This window comes from Oryzias melastigma, linkage group LG16 (assembly GCF_002922805.2).
Source record: "Oryzias melastigma strain HK-1 linkage group LG16, ASM292280v2, whole genome shotgun sequence".
Lineage (NCBI taxonomy): Eukaryota > Metazoa > Chordata > Actinopteri > Beloniformes > Adrianichthyidae > Oryzias > Oryzias melastigma.
The window spans coordinates 30,881,358-30,907,145 of NC_050527.1; the positions used below are offsets into that span (position 1 = coordinate 30,881,358).

Genomic DNA, 25,788 nt, shown 5'->3' on the forward strand with positions numbered 1-25,788 from the left:
CACCATCATGAGAAAAAGGTTACAAGAACATGTTAAAAGCAGGATTCTCATTAGAGTGGGTCTTTAACTCTATTAGCCCATTGTAGAAAATATTTTTTTACTTTTATGTAATTTTTTTTCATTATGAACAGTTTGAAAGCCTAGTTTTTGAATCGAACATACTTTTTTAAATAAACTTGTGCAACATTAGTTGTTATTCTTACTCAAACAATAATTTTCCAGTCAAATAATAGAGCTTAGCTTTCTTTTGATTGATGAAATGTGGCCTTGACTTTTTTTTTCTAAGGGCCCAACTACAACGACAGCAAGCAGCCGCTGTATCCAGGTTTTGAGAGGGACGTTCTGAGAACAATCGTGGATTATTTTCAGCGACTCAAAGAGCCGCTCCTGACTTTCCATCTCTATGAGGTCTTTGTCAGCATTCTGGGTGAGTTCTTCACACTGTGAAGTGGTGTCAGCGGTGCATGTTAGTGGTTAAGTCTGATTGATTTAAACGCCATTGCAGGTTTGCTGCAGGAGAAAGACACAGCAACCGAAGCCCTTCAAGTCAGCTGCCTCCTGCTGCCACCACCCAACCGAAGACGCCTCCAGCTTCTGCTGCGACTAATGGCTCGGGTTTGCCACAATCCCCTCCTGCCTCCACTCAATGACACCATTGCTACCCACACGCTGGTACTCACTCCGCTTTATTCCCTGCATTTGTCTGCACTACTGCTCTGATTCACCAGGTCTGAAATGTCGTGCTGTCACCTCTGTCACACTAGAATCATCACAGTTTGAGGACCAGTATTTTCATACATAATTAATTGTATTTACTTTGCAGAAATGGTCAAAAGTGCAAACTATCGTGGCATAATCTCTACTCTTCTGTATCTTGAACCACCTGAAGGGATCCTCTTGATAAAATCCATTTCAGCAGCAGCAGGTTTCAGAGAAAAACACTTAAGCTTTAAACCCAGGATACATTTGGCAGAGCATAGCTGAATAGCAACTGTGAAAAGGAAGGAATATTCCAGGAAAATAGATTGTTTAAGACTTGCCATGTTTTATGCATCAAGGGAAGATCATCTCCATAGGCAGCAGTCGTTCAGCAAATCTGAATATTAATATGTAAGCACTGAAGGTCATTCTTGACCTTTAGAACAAACTTTGGGACAACTTTTTTTTTTAACCTTTTCTCAATGATTGCACATGGAGAAATTTACAGTGGGAGGATTAAAATCCCACATATTGGCAGATGGTTTGCATAGAACTTCAAGTGGTTTTGTAAGGGTAAAAAAAAAAAGAAAATCAGGCAATTGGTTAGTTGTACCTGTTCTGTCAACCTTTATATAAAAAGTGTAGTATAGAAATCATTATTTTGAGGGAGTATTAGGAGCAATGTACAAATGAAATCAAAAAACGACTTTAAAGATAAAAAAATTACAAGAAGAAAGTCATAACTGTTAAATTCAGAAAGAAAAATGTTGTAGATTTACAACTTAAAAAGTCATAAATTTATGATTTTAGATTTTGTTAATGTATAACTTTAAAAGATGTACATTTATGAGAAAAGTCATGAATTTATGAGAAAAAGTTATACATTTACGAGACAAAAAGTCATAAATTTATGAGAAAAAAGTTATACATTTACAAAAAAAGACAGTTTTTCTGTTTATTTGGAGCAGTTTTAAAAGGTGAAAGACATGGCATTTCGTGAAGCTTGCTTAGTTTAAAAAGCGAAGCAATTCTCATTCTACTGGCAACTCCAAATCTAGTTATTAGCATTGAGGAGATCTTTGGAAGAAATGATTGAAAGGGGACATACATCTGCAGGGATATTTATATACATATTTTTGGTAGCACTAATACTCCACTGTACTTTGTCAACTCTTGTGTAATTGAATAAAAAAACACTTGAACAATCTTCACCTTAAGCAGTAATATTCCACTAACTGCCTCACTCAGTTGTTCTTTTATCCTTCTGCTCTCCGTCTAGATGCTGCACTTGTTCTCTCCCTGTGTTCTGGGGTCTGCAGACGACATGGACCTGGACGAGCTGCTCGCCACCAAACTGGTCACCTTCATGATGGAGCACCACAGCACCATTTTCCAAGTGAACCGAAAGCTACGCTGCCAGGTGGAGGAGCACCTGTCCCACCTCAAAAGAGCTCAGGTCGGTTAGATTTCTGCACTTCTAGAGCAAACCGTGAGCAGCAACAATAAAATCTACTCTATTCTGGGGTAGATCTAGAAATGACAGAATCACTGCAGTTCCCCACAGTTACTTCAACCTAAATAACAGCTCGGTCTTTTGGCCCTGAAGGGAATCGGCCTTTGGGCTTCGGCTGTAAAATAATGAATATTGTATGAGAGGGAAAAGAAATGTGAACATGGACCTGCAGAAGCATTATGGATTCATTGTTTATTTGTTAACACATGAGTTCATATATGCATATGGAATATCTAAAAAATGTCAAAATCAGCATAAAAAGCTGCCGTTTCACACTGAAATGTGTGAATGTACCAGACTACTAGAGGTCAGTAATGCTAATGGTAGCAAATTATATAATGTTTGAAGAAAGTTTTAAAAATCCAAAACTGAGTGGGCCATTCAACACCTGCATTCAAGTACTCTTTATTGGGCAAGTAATCATAACAGTTTCAACTAATTGGTTTTGTTTTATTAAATCAATAGTTGGAATTTATTTAAAAACCCACTCCAGTAAAAATCATAATTTTGTTTTTTGTTCATATAGCATTTTTCTTATAGTAGAGGACCTATAAATAATTTATGATTAAAACTTGCATTTCTGAGTGTTTCCTAATTCAAATCTCGTTGGATCAGAAAACCAGATACCAGAAAAAGCTCAGATTAAAGACCCAGCTACTAAAATTGTTAATGCTAAAGTGTCCTCTCCTCCTGCACACGCCCTAGCCCGCTCACACTTAGGTGTGCGAGAGATGATGAGCTCTCAACACTCATGCTGTAGTAAATTGCAATTCTGGCTTAAAACTATGACTGCATCAATACTGCTTGTCGTTATTTTTGCGCCGCTAATGCTAGCTTGAGGCTTTAAGTGCAATCAGAGCTCTCAGCGATTGGGAGGGGAGCAGGATGCTCTGTCAACAATTCCCCTCACAACCCAGAATTGTATTTCTAATGAGGTACTGCCACCGTGCTTAAAATAAAAAAATAAAAAAAACGACAAAAGCTTTTTAATTTTGGCTAAAAAATGTATATTAAATGACAAAAAAAAAAACACTGGGAACTATTTTAGGACAGAAAAATATGGTTGGAGTGGGACTTTAAGGACTCACTGCGATGAATAAGGTGTTCTTTTCCTGCCACAATTGACTGAGGTTTTATTGAAGCAGCCATTTTGAAATGAACAGGAAAAGCCCTTCTACTGCTCCTAGTGGAAAGGTTTTAGGTGGTTTTAAAACATTTTGAAAGAGTTTTTCTAAAGTTTAGAAAATTTCGTCGTACACAACCGGCTGAAGTTACGATTTCAGCTTCCAGCTACACATTGATTCTGGCACCATCTTGCGTGAGACCAGAGGCCCCTCCTAAAAATGGCAAAATCAAAATTAAAAGACCACTGGGAACACATTTGTAATTGATTAAAAGACGATTGGAGAGGGACTTTAGTAGGTTAATAGATATCAGGTATCATGAAGCATAAAATATATTTTTTTATTTTTTTATTTTTGTCCCTGTACATGTTTGTATGTTTATATTAGATTGTGTGTAATACTCAGCATTTTTTTCAAAGGTCAAGCTGATCCCTGACATTCAGACTCGTTTCTGGTAACTGCTGCCAGTGGAGCTGCTCTGACTGGTTCTAAAATGTCTATTGAAGTGAAGTCGGTTTCAGTCACTGTTGCTTTGTGTTCCCTCTGCCTCAGTGTTCAGTGCAGCCGGGTTCTCCCTCTGTTTGCAATATGGAAAGGAGAGCAATCCAATTAGGTCCACAAAAGAACTTCATCTGAATAATCACATATTGGTCTGACTGTTTGACAGCTGTTACTGTCTGAACTTCAACGGCTCAGAGCTGAAGCTCTTCTTCTCTATACCACTACTCTGTGGTCTGCTGCTGTCTCCTAAGCCTGGCAAAGAAAAGAGCTTCACACTTCAGCTGGCTTAATTTGCCCAATTCAGCCTGTACCCAAGACCTCGATACAAATGAGAAGGAGGCATCCATCATTGATGCTCTGGCTGCAGCAGCACAGAGTGAAAGGCATCAAATTAACCAGAGGGTGCGTGTGTCTCGTTAGAAGAAAAGGTGTGGATCTATGTGTGTTTTAACAGTAACAGTTGTCATCCTTTGGTGCAGCAAGTGCAACTTCAGAGACATGTTTCTTTTGTCTCCCACCAGATTAAATATCTCGGTTCAGATACAGATTTCAGCTCCTCTCCAGCTTTTTACAAACACATCAGCAAGGTGGAGAGCGAGGAGCAGAAGGTCATCGGCACTCAGACCCCCCTGCAGCAACTGCTGGAAGGCCTGATTGCAGACAAAGAACTCACAGTCAAAGACAAGAGAAAAAGGCTCAAACAGGTACACTCATGCATAAGTCATTTCTTAATGAATGCATCTGTTTTGCTTTTGTTTTGAGTTGTAATTTCTTTTGAATCCTGATTGTTATTTTTTGGCAAATTCTGTAAATATTCATTGTAGACATTTTAAACTTGACTGAATATTTTTCCAGTAGCAAACATCATTTCCCTAAAAGCTAAATGACAAAAGCAAGTATAAACAGGACTTTTATTTAATGTGACCAAACACTCACTGCCATATTTATGAGACAGCCCAGAAGCAAGGCTGTGCAGCCATGACAAAAACCTTATAAACCTTCATGAACTCACATTTTCTGTTAAAACTCAGAGTATGGACCCCCGAGCTTCTGCTACATACTGCAGAAAAAAGCAGAATTGATCCACAAATTCTACCACTTGCAACCTGTTTGTCATATAACAAGCAGTTAAATAAGTCAAACTTTATTCAACTCATTAACAAACAGTTGAAGTACAATGCACATCACTCTACCAGGCTCCTGACGGCGGTCACTGTAATCTTTCAACAATCCAACAAGCGGTGTAGCTTCGTAGTCAAAACTTTTACCGGTAATAGATTTTTGACTGCGGTGTACCATGTAAAATCAATTTGAGGTCGGTGAATTAGATTATACAGTATACCGTCTATATTTGAACAAAATTCAAGGATTTTAAGCATGACTTGTGGTTCAAAAAATGCAGTTTTGATTTTATTTTTAGTTTGTTAGCTTTACAAATTTCTGGATACGATGCACCACAAACAGAATAAACTTAGAAAGAAATCGATCGTGTTGAAGTGTTGAAGGTTGCAGACCCTTCGTCTAGAACCAGATCTGAACCCTAAAGTTTCAGTTAGAATATCATATATTTTGGACTATAAGTTACTCTGGAATATGAGTAGCAACGGTCAAAGAATAAAACGCCCAATAAAGCAGGAAAAAAAAAAACTTCCACCTCTGACCAAACTGCAAAAAACTCCAAAAAAGGTGTTAACTACATTTTTTGCATTGAAAACGTAAACTCAGTAGCCCCTTTAGAGTGTTGGCACCTCTTGATGTTTGTTCCCTGAATGAGACAGTTACCTGTTTACCACTCTTTTCAGTTCCAGAAGTCCTACCCTGAAGTCTACCGCAACAGATTTCCCACTGAGGAAAGCAGAGCTGCTGTAATCCCGGAGAAAAGCTCACGCTTCAGACCTCCTCTCCTATTCCTCAAGAAACCTCTCCAACCGTTCCAAAGGAGTTGGAGTTTTAGGGCTTGATGCACCACCACCTCTTTCTGTAGAAACATCTCAGCATCCTGTAGTCACGCACTGTTTCAGTACCTTTACTGTTCGCTGCACTTGTGTTCAAAGAGGGAATCTGTTTTTGTGGTACTGTTACAAAGAACAATGAACAAACGGTTCCTTCAGTGTAAAGAAACTGAACATGACTGAAAATAACTTTATAGAAATGTCTAACTTAAAAAAATGTATCTGCTGAACTACAGACACGACAGTAAATTATTTCAATAATGGTCTTTAAAATAGACACCAGGAGCATGCTCAGTGAGGACCCAGACTGACAGGTATCAGACCAGCTTCAGTGAACAGTGTGACAGAGTGCTTTAGTCAAATCAAACTGCTGAGACGTGAAATCACAAATGCACAGAACACATGTGCCTTCCAGCCATGAAGCAAGTTGTCAAAAAAGTAAACTTCGACTTACACGGATGATGGACATGGCCTGTTGCTTTGCAGCTGAAAGTCACGGAGGGGAGAAGAATGGGAAGACTGAGAGGAATGAAAACTTATTCTCAGCAAACATTCTGCTGTGGATCATTTTGAAGATAGATTTGGTTGGTTATGAACGCCCATGAAGTGAAGTTAGCAGATCTGAGCTTAGTGGATTCAAACTGGCCCTTGTTAAGATATTGCAGCTTGCAGAAAAAAGAAAAAAAATCCTAAATTGTTCATTGGTCTAATTTCAAACATGTTTCAAACAAATTTCACAACGTAGCTCTTAATCTTGAAATTTCATTTCAGATTTTTGTTGCTTCATTGTCTTTGGTTCCATTAGTTTCCTGAAAACCTTGAAGTCTTAACAATTAAGTCACTCAAAAGTCACTGATGATTTCTAAAAAGTACTTGACCATTGTTGATGCATTTTTTTAGGTCTAAAATGATGTAAACAGCTAAAGTAAATAGATAGTTTTAAAAGTATTAACATGTTCCTAACTTTTGAAATGCTGATTTAAAGATTGTATACAGTAAATAGCAATAACACTGTTTCTGTCCAAGTTCATGATCTTTATCTAAATGTGTGAGTTATGACTTGTTTTTGTGTTAAATTTCGGCAGCTCATTCTTTGTGTATCTTGTGATCAGGGAAAATATCCTGCATTAATAGACATATCAGGGACTGCGTGAGCAGCCAGTAAATGTGGAGAAACCACTCATTTGATAGCAGTCAGCTGTTTGTCCTGCTGTAGTTGAAGTGTGGGGTCATGTCACAGCAGCACTGTCATGTTTGACCAACTCATTTCACCTTTCTACATGTTGGTTCATTTTGTATAAAAGATGTGTTGCATGTGCGTGTACGATCTGCTGCCTTTCCATGTCAGTTAAAGCATTTTACCATGAGGCTGAAATTTTGATTTAGTTTTTATAATTCAATGTAAGTCTTAAATTGCTGGAATAGCTGTTACACTTGAATTGCTGCTCAAAGATGTAATAAATATAGTCATGTAAAATCTGATTTTCTTATTAAATACCTTTAAATACTTGTATAATTGTATTATTTTCTTGTTGTGCATATTTGATGGGATTTCTAATTAAAAACAAAGTAATGCTCTGAATAAGATGAAGATATTAACAAGCTCAGCTTTCCAGCTGCTTCAGGATGTTGTTAGCGGCATAATAAATTCAGCAACAAGATGTTGTGTTAATAACATCTTTCATCTAAGCCGTATGCAGCTTTGAATCAATCAGTACACTTTCTATTGGAAATTAAACTTCTTTGTGTTTTATTGAAAAAGAATCCCTTTATTGACCGTCCAGCACCTTTAGCCTCGTTTGTGGTGGACAGTTGATGCTGCATGATGATAAGTTAATGCAATTTTTATGATTTTTATACCTATTGATTATTCAATCAACTCTGCATTCTAAACTCAATCCTAAGCATTGACTGTAAAGGAGAACTGGACTGAGTGACTCCTCCCCCCTCACGTTCCAAAACAGGAAGTACTCACTGGCTCCAAGAGATTAAAATCCCATAGACTTCTATTGAGAAATAAACAACTATTTCTCTGTCATTATGTTTGTCAGAATAACAATTCTTTATCTGATAAATTTATCTTAACATTTTCTTGTTAATCCTTTATTTTTTTTCATGATATATTTGCTGTAGTGCAAGTTGTTCAAGTAATAAAGCCACCAATCGGATGCCTCAATATAAGTATGTGGTCTTGCGTCGAACGTTCGAAACGTTTGACAGATTTTAGCACTTTCAAGTTGTAGGGGTGTGAATTTCCAAAAACCTCACTCCTAATTGGCAAGAGTGGTTGCCATAGAAATGTTGACTTGGACCGACTCAGATCAATCACTGTTTACTAACATCTGGTTTTGACGTCCGTACTGTGAATTTGGAGACTGACTTCATTTCATTGGACTCGAAAGCAAGTCATATTTCATGGGTGACATCACACTTACCCAGTCCAATTCTCTTCTATACAGTCAATGATCTCAGCACTATAATCAATGGATCTAGATTATGTGGCGATTTCTTTGACCAGCTAGTTTCCAAATGTCTTCTGCTGTCTGGACCACACTGTTATTTCATAATAGGGTTATTTTAATCTTTAATATTTCACTTCTATCGACTCTGATTAATTCTGGACTTGGCAGGATCTTAATTGTGGAAAACAATGATAAATTCAGTCTGTTTGAATCTATAGTTCAAGTACGTTCAGAATGTTTAATGTGTAATAGTAGTTCTCAAACATCACATTCAGGTGCCCCTGAGTGTAGTTTGAAAACACCTCCCGGTCTTACTAGGATCCTAACTGATGACTTTCACATTTCTCCCCATACTTTTAGTATTATTGGTATTTTTTTCTATAGAACAGATACATGCTTGCAGATCCTTTGTCATGAAAACTCATGTAATGTGCATTTTACTTTGTAATGTATCCATACAGAGCAGCACAATTCATGTGAGTTATATGCTTGTCAAGGACTTTTTCTTTGATTAGAGCAGATTATAATTCTAACATAATTCTAACAAACCTTTAGATACTAAGTAAATCGACTAATATAATTTCAATAAGGAGAGATTTTGGGAGTGCAAGCAAAGATTTTTTTTTGTTAAACAAAATGTACATGAAATAAATCTGTAATGTTTGTGGGTTAGACTCTAGCCCAATGACGTCTTGGTTGCATGGGATAAATTCAGACCATAGATGAATAAAGCCTAGAGTCTACATCCTTACTGCTGGTCAGAGACCAAACCACTCCAAAGCATCACAGGTGGAGAACGGAGTGCAGGAGAGACAACACACTCTAGAATGCAGAGAGACAACCATTCATGAATATTAAAGGCAAAAATATGATTGGAAGAACGGTGGGCTATTTAGCTATTGATTCAAAGTGAAAGGCTTAAGTGATAATCTTGTGTAGAAGCTTCTCAAAGATTGCTGATATACATTCACTGACCACCTTATTTGCTACAACTTGCTAGTACCCAGTTGGACCCCTTTTACCTTCAGAACTGCCTTAAATCTTGGTGGCATAGATTCAAATAGGTACTGGAAACATTTCTTAGAGAGTTTGGTCCATATTGACATGACAGCATAACTCAGCTGCTGTAGACATCCATGATGTCGATCTCCCCTTCCACCAAATCCCAAAGGTTCTATTGAGATTTGGTGACTGTGGAGGTCATTAGAGTCCAGTGAACTCATTGTCATGATCTAGAAACCAGAGATGATTCCAGCTTTATGACATGGATTCTTATTCTTCTGGAAGTACTCATCAGAAGATGGTACACTGTGGTCATAAAGGGATGGACATGGTCAGCAACAGTACTCAGGTAGACTGTGGGATTGTAACCATGATCAAGTACGTACCAACGGGTCAAGAAAATATCCCTCACACCATGACACCGCCACCACCAACCTGAACTGTTGATATAAGGCAGGATGGATTCATGTGTTGTTAGCACCAAATTCTGACCATCTGAATGTGGCAGCAGAAATGAAGACAGATTTTTCAAATCTTCTATTATCCAGTTTTGGTGAGTGTGTGAATTGTAGCCTCAGTTTCCTGTTTTTAGCTGACAGGAGCGTCTTCTGCTGCTGTAGTTCATGTACCTCAAGGTTCGACGTGTTGTGCGTTCAGAGATGTTCTTCTGCAGACCTCAGTTGTAACCAGTGGTTGTTTGAGTTACTGTTGAGTTTCTATCAAAAGGAACCAGTCTGACCATTCTCCTCATACCTCAGGCATCAACAAGACATTTCTGCTCACAGAACTGCAGGTCACTAGATATTTTCTCTTTTTCTGACCATTCTCTGTAAATCCTGGAGATGGTTGTGGGTGAAAATCCCAGTAGATCAACAGTTTCTGAAATACTCAGACCAGCCCATCTGGAACCAACAACCATACCAAATTCAAAGTCACTTCAATCACCTTTCTTCCCCATTCTGATGAACTGCAGCAGATCGTCTTGACCATGTCTACATGCATAAATGCATTGAGTTGCTGCCATGTGATTGGCCGATTAGAAATTTGTGTGAATGAACAGTTGGAGAAATGTGCCTAATAAAGTGGTTGAACAATCACAATAGCAGTTTAGGTTCACTTTTTTATGCCTCAAGAAGAATATTGTACAGTATTACCTTCTTAAACCCCGATAAAAGAAGTTAATAAGTTTAGAAGGACTTTAAGTCTTTCAAAATTCATACTAAACTCTCAACAGTCTTGGAAGTCTCATTGAAGCCATTTCAAACAGAGCATTTAAAATAATGACTTTCAATAAAATGTATATCAAAATTATTTTTAGGGTCTAGTTAATACTTGATCTACTTTTCATAGTAAATAGAGCAGACAGCCAGCCCATCAGTGAGTGGGAGATCAGGGGCAATCAATTTGACGTCCCATCATTAAAGTGGATTTATTGTGACCTCAAGGATACAGTGACAATATCTTCAAAAAGCATACGGATTCAGTGTCCCAGCTCACAAAGCCCCTCCCTAATGTGTTGCCGGGGCAGAACCGCTCAGGACATGGATACACATATCTCAGACCAGCTCACAGAAAGCTGGGAGAAGTGAAAGCAAACTAAAATGAACTGATGTGAAATCACAAACACACCTTCCAGGTATGAAATTCTTTGGACACCCTCTAGGTATGGGCTAGATTTGTCTCACTTTCATGTTTGTCGACAGTCTGCCAGTGATCCATCAGAGCTGCCAGAACGGTGACGGTATTAAGGGAGGATGATGGGACTCAGTCTGGCTGAGATAAACCATAGCAGTGGAGCATCTGGCTGTCTGAAAGAAAATGTTTTTAAACTCTTAACCCAACTCTGCAAGATGAATCCATCAAGTTTTTACCTGATTATAAAGGCTTTATAGTTTTCTGTTGTCTGAGCTGAACATTTGTTCCCGTTCTGTGGGAACACTGGGTTTAGCATCTCAAAACTGAGAGAAATGCTTCACTTTGATGTGCAGACATCCCTTCTACCGAGAGGCTCGGCATAACTTCTTTCTTTGATAAGGTTTATTATAGTTGACATGTGTGAGCCTGAGTCATGTCCTTAATTATGCTGCTATAAGCCATCACGGTTGGGGGCTGCTTTCAGTATGCACTGGGCCTTCTTTCTTATTCCGGCCCTTTGCTAAGACTTTATCATCGTAAATCTGGTGCAGTAAAACTACTCAGGTATTTAAATCAGGTAAATGTATTGATATTTCTTACCTGTGGAACCAGTTTTTTTCTTATGAAGAGTCTTGTTTTTGAGGAAAGTATATGGCCAAATGCGAATTCTTCCCTCCTGCCTCTCCTTAGACCTCCAATTGAAGGGGATCTGGAGCTTTATTGGTGTCCAAGATTGCTTTTTTTTTTAAACAGGGAAGGGTGATCCATGTTGCTTGGAACATTTCTTCACATAGGTATGCTCTGAAACACAGAAGTTTACATTTTATTGTAATGACTTTTTGTTTTAGCATGACTTTTTCTAAGACATTAAACAGATGTTGTTATGGATTTTCCAAACACTAGCAGCGATAAACTAGCACCGTCAAGGGTTAGTTAGGTTTGAATATGAAGACACTATTTTACCTCATCTCTCTTTTTGGAGGGCTAAATGTAGAGGAATTCAAATTCAGCCTGAAATTACATTCACACTGTCTTTGGCAGTTAGCGTTCAAGTGACCACTCCAAGAAAAAGTCTTTAAACATGCGTATGTGCACGTTTAAGGCTTCTGTGATCAAAACTCTTGCGTTTAAGCCATAGATGGTACATAGAGAGAAATGACTGATCATCACGTTCTAAACAGAAAGCCTATCCGGTGCCAGAAAGCCAAAACCCCATAGACTTCTATTGAAAAATAAACAGCTATTACTCAGTCATTCTGTTTGTTAGAATAACCATTCTTGCTCCGGTGTCACTTAACATGTTCTTGCTAACCCTTTTTTTTATTATATATTTTCTTTATCACAAGTTATTCAAGTTATAAACTGACCAATCAGATGCCTAAGTAAGAGCATGCGGTGCTTGCTGGACCCGCCTCAAACGTTTAAAGTGTTTGGCAGTTTCTCGGACCAATCATTGCTTACTAACAACATCTGGTCCAAAAATGGCGAAATCTGGCGATATTGACAACGTAAGGCATTTTCTATCAGTGACGTCACAACATTGTTTTGTCCATCTCATTTATGTTACTCTATCACGCACAGCTACGTCAGTTTCTCGGATCGTTTTTGGGAGCTATGTTCTCAATGTGTGAACATGCGTTGAAAGCTCAACCCTCTGACCAATCAGGGACTCTGGTTTGGTAATTACCTTTGGGTATATGATCCTTTGCAAAACACTGAAGTGCCAACTCAACACATTCTCACTCCCAACTCGTCATGTATGGACGTTTGGTCTGGGCCCCCTCTGCGGCACTTTTTGACGTTTTGGGTGGCCTTATTAAATCAGGGGTCCCCAACCCTCAGGATGCTGACTGGTATCCTAACCCAGTACCGGTTCCACGTCCTGAGAGTTGGGCACCCGTGATCTAATGGGAACAATCAGCACGTCAATAAACGATGAGTTGGGGACACCCAAAATGTCAAAAAGTGACGAGGAGGGGCCCAAACCATACATCCATATCTGATGAATTGGGAGTGAGAATGTGTACGCCAAACTGTTGGAAATCGACTATGGAGGAGCCATTAATAATTGTCATTTGTGCCCAGCTGGAATTCTATGACTCGAAGAAAATTTGGACCAAGATTGATGAGATTTACACTGGCTCCACATTTCGCACCAAACCTCTTCCAACTGCAGGTGGTGAACATGCGACAGTCTAGTGTCAACACCATGGGCCAAATGCATGTAAATTGTAAATTTAAATAAATAAATAAAAACAGGCTTGACTTTTTTTTTTAACTGGCAATTTGCAGAAAAATTAAAGTGGAGAAAAAGCCCAAATCAAAGTTTGTCAATAACAACCAAATTATATATATATTTTTTCTGGTCTCAGTGCATAAAAATAATTGTCAAACAGCACTTAAGAAATCCTTCAGCTCCACCTGGCCCCTTCACCCAACAACCACCTTGAACATTTGGCAAAAAAAGACTCCAGCCAACATGAACATAAAATCATTTTTGATGAGTAGAAAGAGTACATCCTCCGAGTACAATATGCCCCTGGTTGTTTTCAGAGAAATTATCTTCCTTCAGCTGCATACGGGATAATCTCGTTTGTGTCGATGTGGAGAAGGGACCTCTCAGGCTTGCAGGCCAGATGGCCCCCTGCCTCCCATCACTTAACTTGTCTGCTTTCTGATTTGCAGCCAAAATTGGTTGCTAAAACTGGTGGTAATGCTGGTAATGTGCATGTTATCTGTGCAGTTTTTGCCCGTTAGCTTCTTGTTTATTACTGCTTTAAAGCATTTTCCAAATTTAACTCCATAAACTAGTTTAGCATTAAGGAACCACCTGTTACTGAGTAGGCATGCACTGATCCCCAAAATGATTTGGGTAAATTTAATTATGACTATTAGTTACATGGGTCTAAGACTGAATAGAAATAGGATTTAATTCATATCATCTAGATCTATAAAAACAGAGGAACTGAAAAAGCTCATATCTCTACATATCTGTCAATTACCTTTCAGGTGAATCCAGAACTTTCTCACATTCATCTTAACCCATAAGAACCCAGATGTATTTTTGCTTAAAAATAAATCATGAAGAGTATAGCACAAACCAAGTGGACCACAGAACTAATTTCTGATATGTTATTGTCACCATGGGTTCATAAGGGTTAACTAGCACTACCCAGTTTTCTTGTTCGGTTTGTCAGAACTGGTTTTGACACTTCATTATCAGATTGACTTCTATAATAACAAAAAAAAGCCTCTTTGGTTAGTTAACTCAAAAAAGGAAATATTAAAATGTTTTTTCATTAAATATGTTTCTGAGCTCCACTCAGACTGTCGTCTACTGGAGATTTCTGTTTCAAATCAAAGCCTGTAAACAAAACCATGTGACTGGAGATCTCTTCAGTCGTTGCCCAGGGGTTACGAGGGCGGGGCAACACAACAAGAGAAAGATGGAGGTGCTGTTTTTTGTTACCCTTGTCAGGATAGTTCCCTTATTCAAACTTTAAATTCCACCGACTCATTTTCAGTGTCTGTATCATCACGTACAACACTTCTACTGCTATTTTGGTGTGCCAGAGGCATGTTGTAAGACGGTTACTGGCAAGAAGACGTGCAGCGTGTGCTTTAAGTCAAAGGATGTTACCAACTGTGGTACTGAGTAGATGTCTGGTATGAAGGTACGTTGGTAAGTGTTTCTACGATATAGATTGTCAGAAGAACTGTGTGAGGCAACGTGTAGCATGTTAAAAGTAATTTTAATGAGCCTGTGTTCATCCGACCAAATTTTATGAGTTGGTTTGTGTTATTGTAGCTCTGCTACTGTGTTTACATCCCAGAATGCACGGCTACGGTGGCCCTTTTGGTCCAGTTGTTCCACTCTGAGCAAAGAGCCTATTCAGACTGGGGGAAGTCAGAGAAAACCAAAGGTCTGGTTGGAAATAAACCAAGACCACCTTGAAAGATGGGTCAGAGAGAAGTTCCTGGTTCTGGACCACGGTCCTCTTGGGTGTAAGATACACCTTTAGAGTCCTTTAATGGGAGGGGGCGTGGACTTAACTGCCAACAAAGAGAATGTGTCCTCACAGTCTCCTGCCTATTAAATTTGACTACACCCATTAAGAAACACACTTTGTACTTCAATATGGAGTCCACACTTACACTCCAATATATTAAATAAAGAGGTTAGTAACCACAGATCCTCCATCCCCTTCCACATCCCTTATGGGGGGAGCCAATTATTCAGTAATGGTGTGTTTCTGTGGTTCTTGGGCGTTGGCTTTCTGGACTTGGCCATCGCAACTTTTAGCATAGCCAGCAATTAATCACAAGTTATAATGTTAACATGATACACCGTTTAAATATAAATTTCATTATTGTCTTTGGTACAATTGTAAACTATAGAGGTAAATGTCTAATACAGAAGATTGAACATTTTAGTCAGAACCAGTTGATTAACATTCCATGTGGTCTCTTTGCTTTCTTGGATTTTTGTTAGTCAGTTAACACACAAAGCGTGAAGAGTTTTGAGGGTTAACTCTTTCATTCAGAGGTTTTGGGTAGATTCATCTGTTTTTAGAGGTGAGCTCAGGTCACTTTGCTCTGCCAAGGCCCTATATTGATCAAACAACAAGAGCTTTGATCAGTTAAAAAAAGACTGTCTAATAGGTGTTCAATTGGACTAAAAGTAACTCCTCAGGAGTTGTTTTTCTACTTTTCTGTTCTCATCAGGAGTAATTGAAAAACTGAAAAAGCTCGTCATACTCGGGTGCTACAAAAACATATTTCGCAACCTGAGGATATAAAGTACTTGAGTTTTTCTTGTAATAACTTCAAAAAATAACAAGTCCTGCTCTGGACACCATTTGTATTAAAAAAAAGACACTTATGTGTTTGAATCAAGCAGATATAACACTATTACAAAGTTCTGTCAGGCGGTTAATATACTCCAGGTGTTTCAGTGCATTAATATTCCAACCTTCTCTCCTGCAGATTGTACAGTGAGTGTTCCATTCAGGGTGATGGGAAATGGCTCATGTCTCAGCAGAGGAGTGAAGGAGGGGGAATTAGCTCCATCCTCAGCAACCTCTTCACCCTCTATAGACACAAGTGCAAAACCTGATCTGAATACTGAGCAGCCCGTTTCCTTTCAAATATTAAGTCTGGTATTCTTGGGAATAAAAAAAAATTGCTAATCTATTCAGGGACACATTTAATCTCAAAGTAGTGATGAGCGGCTATCTTTGTCAAATTAACTTAAACATACTTAAAAGGATCAACTTCTTTGCAGTAGAACACCTGCTTTACTGATCTCTATTCACAGATTACATCAATTAATTTTATATCCAGTTTCCTTTGCATATTTTACCCCTTCTAAGCATTTTTCTTACATGCTTTACACCCAAACGCATGGATTGAACGTTAAAATACCTTCAATCCTTATGTGTGAAAGAGAAATAAAGCCACGTTGCTACATTTCACTATCCCCACCTTCAGCTTTGAGGCTTTCACCATTGCATGTGTCCATAAAACATTTTTTGGAGCATTATGTGCCAGTGACTCAGCCCATGCAAGCAAGTTGGAAAAGCCCATGCTGTTACTCTAATGCTTTTCTGGGAACAGACATGTTGCTGTGGTAATTGGTTTTTCCCTCTGGAAGGATTTTGGAGTGCCCATGTATCACTGGATCACAGCGACCTCAAACCAACACAACGTATGTCCCGCCGCATGGATAATGACTTCCTGCTGTCAAGTTCAAACGAGAGGGCTCTATAAGCCATTTTATTAGGTACATTCAATTTTACGACAAATACATTTTGTGTGTTTTGTTGGTTTGATAGCAGAAAATAATTCAAAGAATGGTGTTTTTTTATTTTATAGTCTAAACTTAGATATGAATATGAAAGGGAAATTGGTCCTTTTTGTAATCTTCTCATTTCTTAAATCAAAGCTCTCTTTATTACAAAACTACATTTTAGGCACCTTTTTTTCTTAAAGAATGTTTTTTTATTAGATTAAAAAAAAAACATAAAAAAGTAGGCTCATGGAAATTCTAAATGCTTGTAGATGTTTTCAAAGAGTTAAAGATGTAAAAGAACAGAAGGGAGGAAATTTCATTCTCAACACTTGTGCTATCTTATGGGGTCCAAATGAACCAACCCTTACAGTGATGTGTGATCCCTCCCATGACAGGATTTTATGTCTGCCACAGACACCAGTGAAGATAAAAAAAAATCCTGGGAAAAAAAAAAAAAAAAGAAAATGGTCTATGCCGTCTTGTGGGTCCAGATGACCCCACAAGACAGTGCGCTGAACTTTTTTTTTTCCTCAATGCTTGTCGATCTTTACTGGTGTCCAATGACAGACATGAAGTATTGTCTACCTTGTCCCAAACCTTTTTCATGGAAGGGTTAATACTCAATATAAGGGTGGAGTCATTTGGACTCCATAAGAGAGCACGAGAGTTTTTAAACAAAGAGTTTTCCAGTTTGAGCCCCAGCAGGAGCGTCCAAATCCAAGATCCTGCAGGGGGCGCCAAATTTGTTTTTCGCCTCTGGTGCCGTGCAGCCCAGGGCTGGGCCTGGTCATGTAGGATACTGGAGCCTATTCAAGCTACAGTAGGGGGAAGTCGAAGTACACTCTGAACAATGCAGGACCCAACACACTCCCTTTGCCATTCCCATTGTTTCCAGTCAACTAAAAAATTGTCGCTAACCCTTGTACTATCCTAAGGGGTCCAAATGACCCCAACTTTGTATTGACTTGTTATCCGTCCCATGACAAATGAGGACAAAGATGGACAGGATTTCATGTCTGCCATGGACACCAGTAACAATCAAAAATCATCAAGAAAAAAAGAAGTTCGGACTGTCTTGTGGGGTCCAGATCAAGGTTCAAGATTTTCTATTTGCCACACATTGAAAACATATTGGAATTCTTGTGCAAAACTCTCAGAGTCACTGTTTGGGTTAAAGAGTAGGATTTCTGTTTAAATAGTATAGAGATTACAAAATACGTACATCAGAAAAAAAAAAAAAAACGATAAAAAGTACAAAGGATATAAAAAAATAGAATAATAAAAAGTATAGGAAGTATAAAATAGAATGATAAAAAGTACAAAAAGAGCCATTTAGGGAGTCTGAAATATTGACCAATTTGAGAAGACAGGTCCAGATGACCCCACTACCATCGTCAACATACCTAGGACAGCACAAGGGTTAAGACGAGGTGTCTGAAGGAAGCCTAAACATTTATAAGGAGAACATGTAAACTCCACACAGAATGATCCCAGCAGAGATTTGAGCCAGGACTGTCTCCCCGTGAGGCAACGCTCACATCCATCCCAAGTCATTTCAAACCTCTCCACTCAGGAAGCTAGATGTACTCAGGTATAAGGAACGTCCAATGTTGCGGTACCAGCAGTCTTTCATGTGGGGTCTTCAGTAAAGTGATGCTGCATACTTGCAGCCTTCAAAACCCCATAAATGCGCAATAAACCTGTTGCCAGGCAGCACATTTCCCAGAAATGGAGTCTATTTACTTTCTAGCCTGAAAAGAATTTCTTTGCAAGGGTACAATGATGAGTCTTCAGCAGCTGTTTAAGGCTGTCCTCTTCATCACTCACTGGGAACAGGTCTCTTCTTTGTCAAACAGAAAGATGCTAAATTTAGACCACAGCCTTCAGCATGTTTAAAGATGACCATGATATATGAATAATAGATTTAAAGAAATAAAAAGAATAAAAAGTCAACTGTCCAGTCCTCTCTGAATGAAGATGCTCAGAAGGTTTTAGTCATCAGTGTTATTCTAGGTTACACATAATTTAAGATTTTTTACAACATTTTTTTCATAAGCACCGTCTCTCTCTCAAAGGAAGGAGGAGAACATTCATTATTAAACAGTTATCTGTATTAATTCACTTTTAGATAAACATTTACATTCACAAATTATGTTTGAATGTCCGTCCATCCATTTTCTTAACCCGCTATATCCCATTCGAGGTCAGGAGCCTGTCCCGGTTATTGTTGGACGAAGGCGGGGTACATCCTGGACAGGTCACCAGTCTGTCGCAAGGCCACATAATCACTCCCACACACACTCACACCTGACACTTTACAATAACCAATTCACCAATGCAGCATGTTTTTAGACTGTGGGAGGAAGCCAGAGTTCCTGGAGAAAACCCACACAGGGACAAGGAGAACATGCAAACTCCACGGTTCCAGCCGGGTTTCTGATCAGTCTTCTCACTGAGGTGAGAGTGCCAATCGCTGATCCACCGTCCAGCCTGCAGCTAATCCAGTGTGCTAAATCTGGATGTTTGAAAGGAACTAATAAGACAAATATAATTACATCTGTAACCTATATTCACTGATTTTTTATTGAATTTATTAAAGTATAATTTTCTTTTTTTACTCTAAAGTATTTTAGGGATTTAACAATTTCATCAATTGAGTACTTTCTTGTGGTTTATCAAGTACTTAAAATGTCAGTGGAAACCAACTTCCTGTTTGGGTTAAGAAGTCAGACACACTGTCTGGCTTTAAGGCCACCATTTAAAATTTGCCTTCTGATAAAGCTAATAGTTCAGGCAGGCATGGATGATCCAGACCCATTTAGAGGAGCTGGAAAAAGCCTGTGTCGTGGGAGGACATCCCATGATGCACTGCGCTATGTTAATATTATGCTTTTTCCAACCCCCTTTTTTTGCTCATTTTATATCAGGATGGAGCAGCAGTCCCTCTAAAAGGAAAAAAAATGGTTATACTTTGTTCAACCACAATGGTAGGATTGTGGCAGGTGGTCTTACTCTTTCAGGAGAAGGACGCTCATGGCAGCAGGAGTCCAAGGCAAGAAACTTAAGGACTGCATGGGGCCAGACCTCAGAAGAATTATCTTGTTGAGGCTTTTCTTAATATGAGCCTGTTTATCCTCTTGAAGACAAAATTAGATCCACAATTCCAAACACTCTTGAAAGAAAGAGGCAACAGGTCTGCTTAAGGAGGTAAAAACAAACCAGTACGAGGGGGAAGGTACCTCAGAAGCATGAGAATTTTAGGACTTGGCAACAGGACAGAGGCGAAGACGACCTGACACTGAATAAAATGCTGCAGTGCCTTAACTATTCACCTGCCTGCACAACCAAACAGTGGGAAACATGTTTTTAAAAATATAGATAGTGTGTTTTACTCCCCAAGGTACGAAGTCCCTAAAGGCAAATTTGAAGGGAAAAAAAAAATGGAAGCAAAAAAAAAAATATTTTTCAAAAAATATGGGGAAAAAAAAAAAAGAATTCTGGTTAAAACTGATGGGCACCAGATAGTAACTAGTGTGCATCAATTAGTAACCAGAACATGTTTTTGTTAATTTGATTTTTAGGCAAAAATTAAAAAAAACTTTTTAATTAAATTGTTTTTACTACTTTATTTTTTATAAAAAAACAAGTTCTAGTTAGTAACCAGAACCTTTTTTTCCAGAGCCCTTAAGCATTTAAAAAAAAATAAATAAATAAAAAAGATAAATAAATCTTTTTGTACTTTAATTTTTTTTTTTTTAGCTTTGATGTCCCTTCAGAGTCTTCATACCAAGGCAATAACCAGCAGAAAAAATACTTTATGCTTTTTTTTTCCTCTTTTGGATAGTTAAAGGGTTAAGAAGGCAGGCACCCAAGTGGAGTAAATCAGCCGATTACAATGGTGAAATTTGCTGCTAATGTGAACTGGGGGTGCAGGCTTTAGGATCATGACAATTTTTTTTCCAAATGGGGGGTTTTCTGTTGGTTTTATTTCCATAGCAACCATTTTGGTCACCTGAAGATGCTGAACAGAAAAAAAGCCATTGCTTACATTTGAATGTAAACCTCTGTGCTTTAGAGCACACCCATGTGAAGAAAAGTGATTCTCTGCTCTGTATCCCTCCACTTGGGAGGTAAGCCCTTAAAAAAACTAATTTGATGGTAAGGGAATAATCTGGATTCAGCCGTAGAACTTGCTGCCCAACACGCTGTTGAGGACAGTATGAAGCAAGTGCAGGCTTTAGGTTGTTGACCACACATTCATGAAATAATCTTTTTAAAGCTTCTCATTTTATTTGGGACAAACATTATTTTTCCATTCTTTTACTTTCATCTTTTAGGTGAACAGAGCTGGTTGTAGCAGGAAAACAACAGGACGTGGTTTGAGTGGTCCTGGTGGGGGACATAACAACCCCCAAAGAGAGGGTACGCACAGGATCAGAAAACCTGCCAGAACATGATGAGAACCCATGTGCTGCTTCTCTGCTGCTCTGTTATTTCAAGATCATGACACTGATACCAGTCCGTTTGAAAGTCTGCATCTCCACTGAAAACATCATGGTAAATACAGGGTGTGGAGAATGGAGGAAGACCCTGCATTTTGATCTCCTGGTGTGATAGTGAGATGTGGGAGATTGACTGGGCTCGTCTCTGGCCTCATGTATTACCACAGCCAGACTGCAGAGCTATAGTTAGATCAAATCAACGAAGAGTAAAGAAATGAAAAAAACTTTACACGAGGGTCTGAAAATAAGGATTTTAAAAGAATGTATGGAGCAGGGAATGGGTATTATCTCCTACAACAAGCAACAGTTCTATCTCCCAGGCACTACTTATCCACGTATTACCTGTTTTCTATTCTCTAATCAATGCATGTCATTGTTTATGTGATGAGTTTGAAATACTTGTGTGTTTGTTTTGTCCTGTATTTTTCAATCTATGCTGGAAATAAAACCAATCAATAAATCAAAACCTGTATACATGATTAAAAGCACCACTTTCAACTGGTTCTCTGTGTAAACACTTAAAAACAAATGATCCTATTAAGGAAAATAAGCAAAAGAATCAAAAGTTTTTTATAGAAGCTTCAACATTGGTTTACTTTTCGTGTAAATTGTTCTTTTTTAACGCGGGAGTTAATGCCCTTAGAGTGAGTAACGTACAATCAATATTTTAAAACTATGTCTTCTGAATGTTTTCTATCATTTGGTTGAGCAGGTTGTGAAAGCGATTAAGGAAGGAACATCTACTACTTCAGATTCTGGAAGGAGATGTGGGGGGCGTGGCTTATCCGTGTTTCAGAGTAGCTGTGTCAGTCACATTTCTTAACAGCTGTATAGCAGAATGACACGAATCATGAATAGAGTATTTTCTATTTACAATGTGTTCAAAAGGGTCAAAAACGCATATCAATCACTGTGTAGAACTCCTCACAAGGCTTTGACAAGATTGTCTTGTTTTTACAGCAAGTGGACAAAAAGGGTAGACATTTCTCCCTAAATATAATAAGATGATGAAGCACAGCTTCAGTTTTTGAATTGTTTTAGAATTCAGAAACAGCCTTTAATTGCAAATCATTATAACAGCCTTTTTAATCAGAGCTTTGACTTAACGTCCTTTAAACGTTCATTTCTTCATGCCTCTTCAATAATAGGATGAACTACAGACATTTAAAAAAGTCATTGCTTTCTTAGACTAAGTTATTTTGACACCTCTTATTATGAACTATAAAGTGCTTCATTGAGTGAAGTCTCAAAATACTGAAGTTTGTTTCTTACTCACTACGAAAAAACAAATAATTATGTTTGAACTAAAGCAGGGGTCTCAAACTCAATTGACCTTGGGGCCTCTGAAGGCAAAATCTGACTGAAGCTGGGCCACAACCTCAGCCTGCGTGCATGTGCGCCGCTTGTGGGCGTCTGGCTGCACATATTTAGAAAATTACGTGCAAATAGTCACTTTGTAAAAACAAAAGTAAGGAATGTATCAATTGTGGTCTGCCGTAAATATTTCCTATCTTAAAGCCTGGTCAGTGTCCCCCCCCCCTTCCAAGAGCCATATACCCCACCATAAGTAGTCTGTTCGTCAGCTCCGCCCACAACACAGTAGAAGTGGTATTCCTACAAAACTCACTGGCTGCAAATTATCATCTTATGTGCCACAAATGGCCTGTGGGCCACAAGTTTGAGTCCGCTGAAATAAAGTTTCTTTTTATAGATCCAAAAGAAGTTCATTTAAGGTTTGGTTACCCATTAAATCTTTCCAGTTTTGAAACATTGTTTTCCCCTTTTTGCCTTCAAATTTAGCACGCAAGCTAACAGTAAAATTATTGACATACAGTAAAAATACAGAATGCAGCATTTGACCAAAGATTCATTATTGATCAGAAAAAAGATGAAACCATGAAACAACCACGTAGTTTGATTACTTTGAAAATTTTAAAGATTTTTTAAGAAGGAAATTACTGTATACTCCACATTATAAAGCCTTAATTTCTTTAAAAAACAAACAAAACAAAAAAAAAAGATGGTCCGTCTTATATTCCAGAGTGCTACATATATGGATTAATTCTTATGTTCACTAATGTCAATGCCAGTTTGAAAGGTACATGATGCTGTCACAATGTTTGGTTGGATCTTATTATGAACATGCTAACGCAGCTAATGGGTAGTGATACTGAATTGCTTTTTTTTTTAACATGTTATAAGGTTAAGAGTTAGTCTCAGTAGTGTTTGTTTTAGCAGTAATAGCCTGTCATTTTTATGTGCTGTGAACAAGGTTAGGTGCTATTGTGAATACGCTAAAGTGACTAACGTAGTGGTGTTGGGATGTTTTTTCTTTTAACTTGTTACCAACAAGTTGGGAGTTAGTGTAGTCACGGGAATGTTTGTTTTAGTAGTAGTATTTGTTTTTTTTACTTGTTACAAACTGGTAAGTTGGAAAAAAAAGTTTAACAAGTTCAAAAATAGACCATTGATGCTGCATCTTTTAATCCAGTGTGCTCTTTAATATAGAAAATACGGTAACTTATTTCTGTGAACACAGCAACAGATCTTTAACACATTTTTATTTCATTTATTTATTAATTTAGCAGATTTATTTTTCACCGTAGAAAACTCACGTTTGCTTATTCAAATTGACGATTTAATACTTCAAACACTTTACACTGGTGACTCCCCTCCGTTGGTATAGGATAAAGAGCAATTTCATATTCATTACTTTGGCTGTTGCTGCTCATCTCAGGTGAATTTCTCTGTAGTTAAAAAGGGGTTGTCTCACAGTTGGCCTCTTAACTGTGGGCTCTTTCAGAGAAGACACTTCAGAGGAAAGAGCCGACTGAAGTAAAACGACACTTTTTGCCAAACGGTGAATGCTCCTTAACCATCCACTTTCATTCCCTCGTTCAAAAGGAAGTGGCCTCCACACAGGTTCCCAGCGACAAAGACCAATGAGTCTTTCTCACTGCAAGGTGGAAATTGTTCACTGGACCAAATCAAAGGAAGCTTTCTGTGCCAGGTCAGTCAATGCACTCATGGCTAAGAATTGTGGAATTCAGAATGTATCATTTTTTATTTGTGATCTACATTTTAGGTTAAAAAAAAGTGCAGGATTGGTACGAATGCAACCTAAAGCATAGTTTTTAGAATATGCTTAGAGCAGCATTAGTGATATAATGAGGAGCATGTGAGCTGAAGGAAATTTGAACACGGGTCACATTTGGCCCATGGGCCAGACTTTGGACATCCCTGCTCTAAGGAGAACCTCACTTCATTTTTGTCTACTTTTTTCTCTAAACACATACAACTTCTGAACTATTACCCAACTGTAAACCCAGACACTGTATAGGCTTCTACCTATAGAAGACCATAAACTCTGAAATATCTACCAGTGCTTGTTGAAGTCACCAAAGTGAATGATTGGATGGGAAATTAAGCAGAATGAATTGCAAGTATTTTTTTTTTTCAAACTCAACTTGTTTTGCCTGTTAGCAACTGGGCTGATATTTAAAGCATTTCATTTTTTGTTGATTTACTTGGGGGAGGTTTAACTGTCTGATATGGTGGTTGGCCTGAAGATTTAAAAAACATTGGGGAAAAAATAAGTATTCTGCATGTCTGGTTGTAACAAATAATGTAAAACTGTCAAATGTGGTTTAAAGAACAAGGAGTTTAGAATTTTCCGGATGAAATCAACAGTACTTTTGTCATCATTTCTTGAGATTACACCATCTATCCATCTTCTTTACCTGCTGGATCCCTTTCAGGGTCACGGGGTCGCCGGAGCCTGTCCCAGTTGGACGAAGGTAGGGTACACCTGGACAGGTCGCCAGTCTGTTGCAGGATCACACATGAGGACAATTTAAGAGTCAACTATTAACCATGTTTTTGGACTGTCGGAAGAAGCTAAAGAAAACCCACGAGGAGAACATGCACACAGAAAGATCCCAGCTGGGATTGGAAAGAGGCGGGAGCTCAAACTAGCCCCGAGGTCTGCAACGTACGACTGCAGAGCCACATGTGGCTCTTTTACCTCGCTATGGTGGCTCTCTGATTGAAGAAAAATAAAATAGTCATTTTTTTAGAGTTCTTTCATTTATATAATTTAGTTTGCTAAGGCATTTTATGCTATTTCGGAGTTTACAAGTAACAAGCTTTTTTTTTTCCTAATTTGGCCTCTGCTGAGTTAGCTAAAAAAATGTAGTGATAAGCTAAAGTTTTTGGCTAATTTGTTATCTACTGAGATTTTTTTAGGCTAATTTAGAGTTTAGCTTCTATTTTAGCAACAGACTAACATTTTTGACCAATTCAGTTTACTGAGGAGTGATAGTCTATTTTGGAGTTTAGCTAGTAATTAAACAAAGAGCTAGCTTTTAGGCTAATTCAGCATCAAGAGTAAAAGGTAAAAATTTAAGAAAAAAAATCATTTTGAGAGATGCTAGTTTCTCTTTATATTTTTGCTTTTGATTGTGCCAAAACATAGGAATAATTCCTATTTATTATGTTTTAATGTTAATGAATTTTCTTAAATCTAAAGTAAATCTGTGTGTTTTTTAAAGGTTGCCGACCCCTGAACTAGCCTGAGAACAACAGTTTTTATTTTAGTGCTTAAGAAA

At 38.2% G+C, this 25,788-nt stretch overlaps 1 protein-coding gene and 1 long non-coding RNA gene across 5 annotated transcripts in view; one reads left to right on the forward strand and one right to left on the reverse strand.

The window, feature by feature from the left end:
* depdc1b (DEP domain containing 1B) overlaps window positions 1-7,305 on the forward strand; it is a 21,235-nt gene extending 13,930 nt beyond the window's left edge. For 2 of the 4 annotated variants that reach the window (XM_024263514.1, XM_024263513.2), the window contains exons 7-11: window positions 287-427; window positions 506-672; window positions 1,979-2,155; window positions 4,359-4,541; window positions 5,640-7,305. In XM_024263514.1, coding sequence (XP_024119282.1) covers window positions 287-427; window positions 506-672; window positions 1,979-2,155; window positions 4,359-4,541; window positions 5,640-5,798 — 827 coding nt within the window. In that variant the 3' untranslated portion in view covers window positions 5,799-7,305. Of the gene's footprint in view, window positions 1-286; window positions 428-505; window positions 673-1,978; window positions 2,156-3,888; window positions 4,266-4,358; window positions 4,542-5,639 lie in introns of those variants that run through there. The other 2 variants (XR_004949281.1, XR_002918183.2) reach the window with 2 other exon arrangements.
* Window positions 7,306-10,630: 3,325 nt separating this feature from the next.
* Window positions 10,631-25,788, reverse strand: part of LOC112140519 — a 16,137-nt gene continuing 979 nt past the window's right edge. Inside the window, exons 2-4 of the long non-coding RNA XR_002918184.2 lie at window positions 24,922-25,006; window positions 11,489-11,689; window positions 10,631-11,061 (exon numbers count right to left, since the gene is read on the reverse strand). This is a non-coding gene — a long non-coding RNA (uncharacterized LOC112140519). The remainder of the gene's footprint in view (window positions 11,062-11,488; window positions 11,690-24,921; window positions 25,007-25,788) is intronic.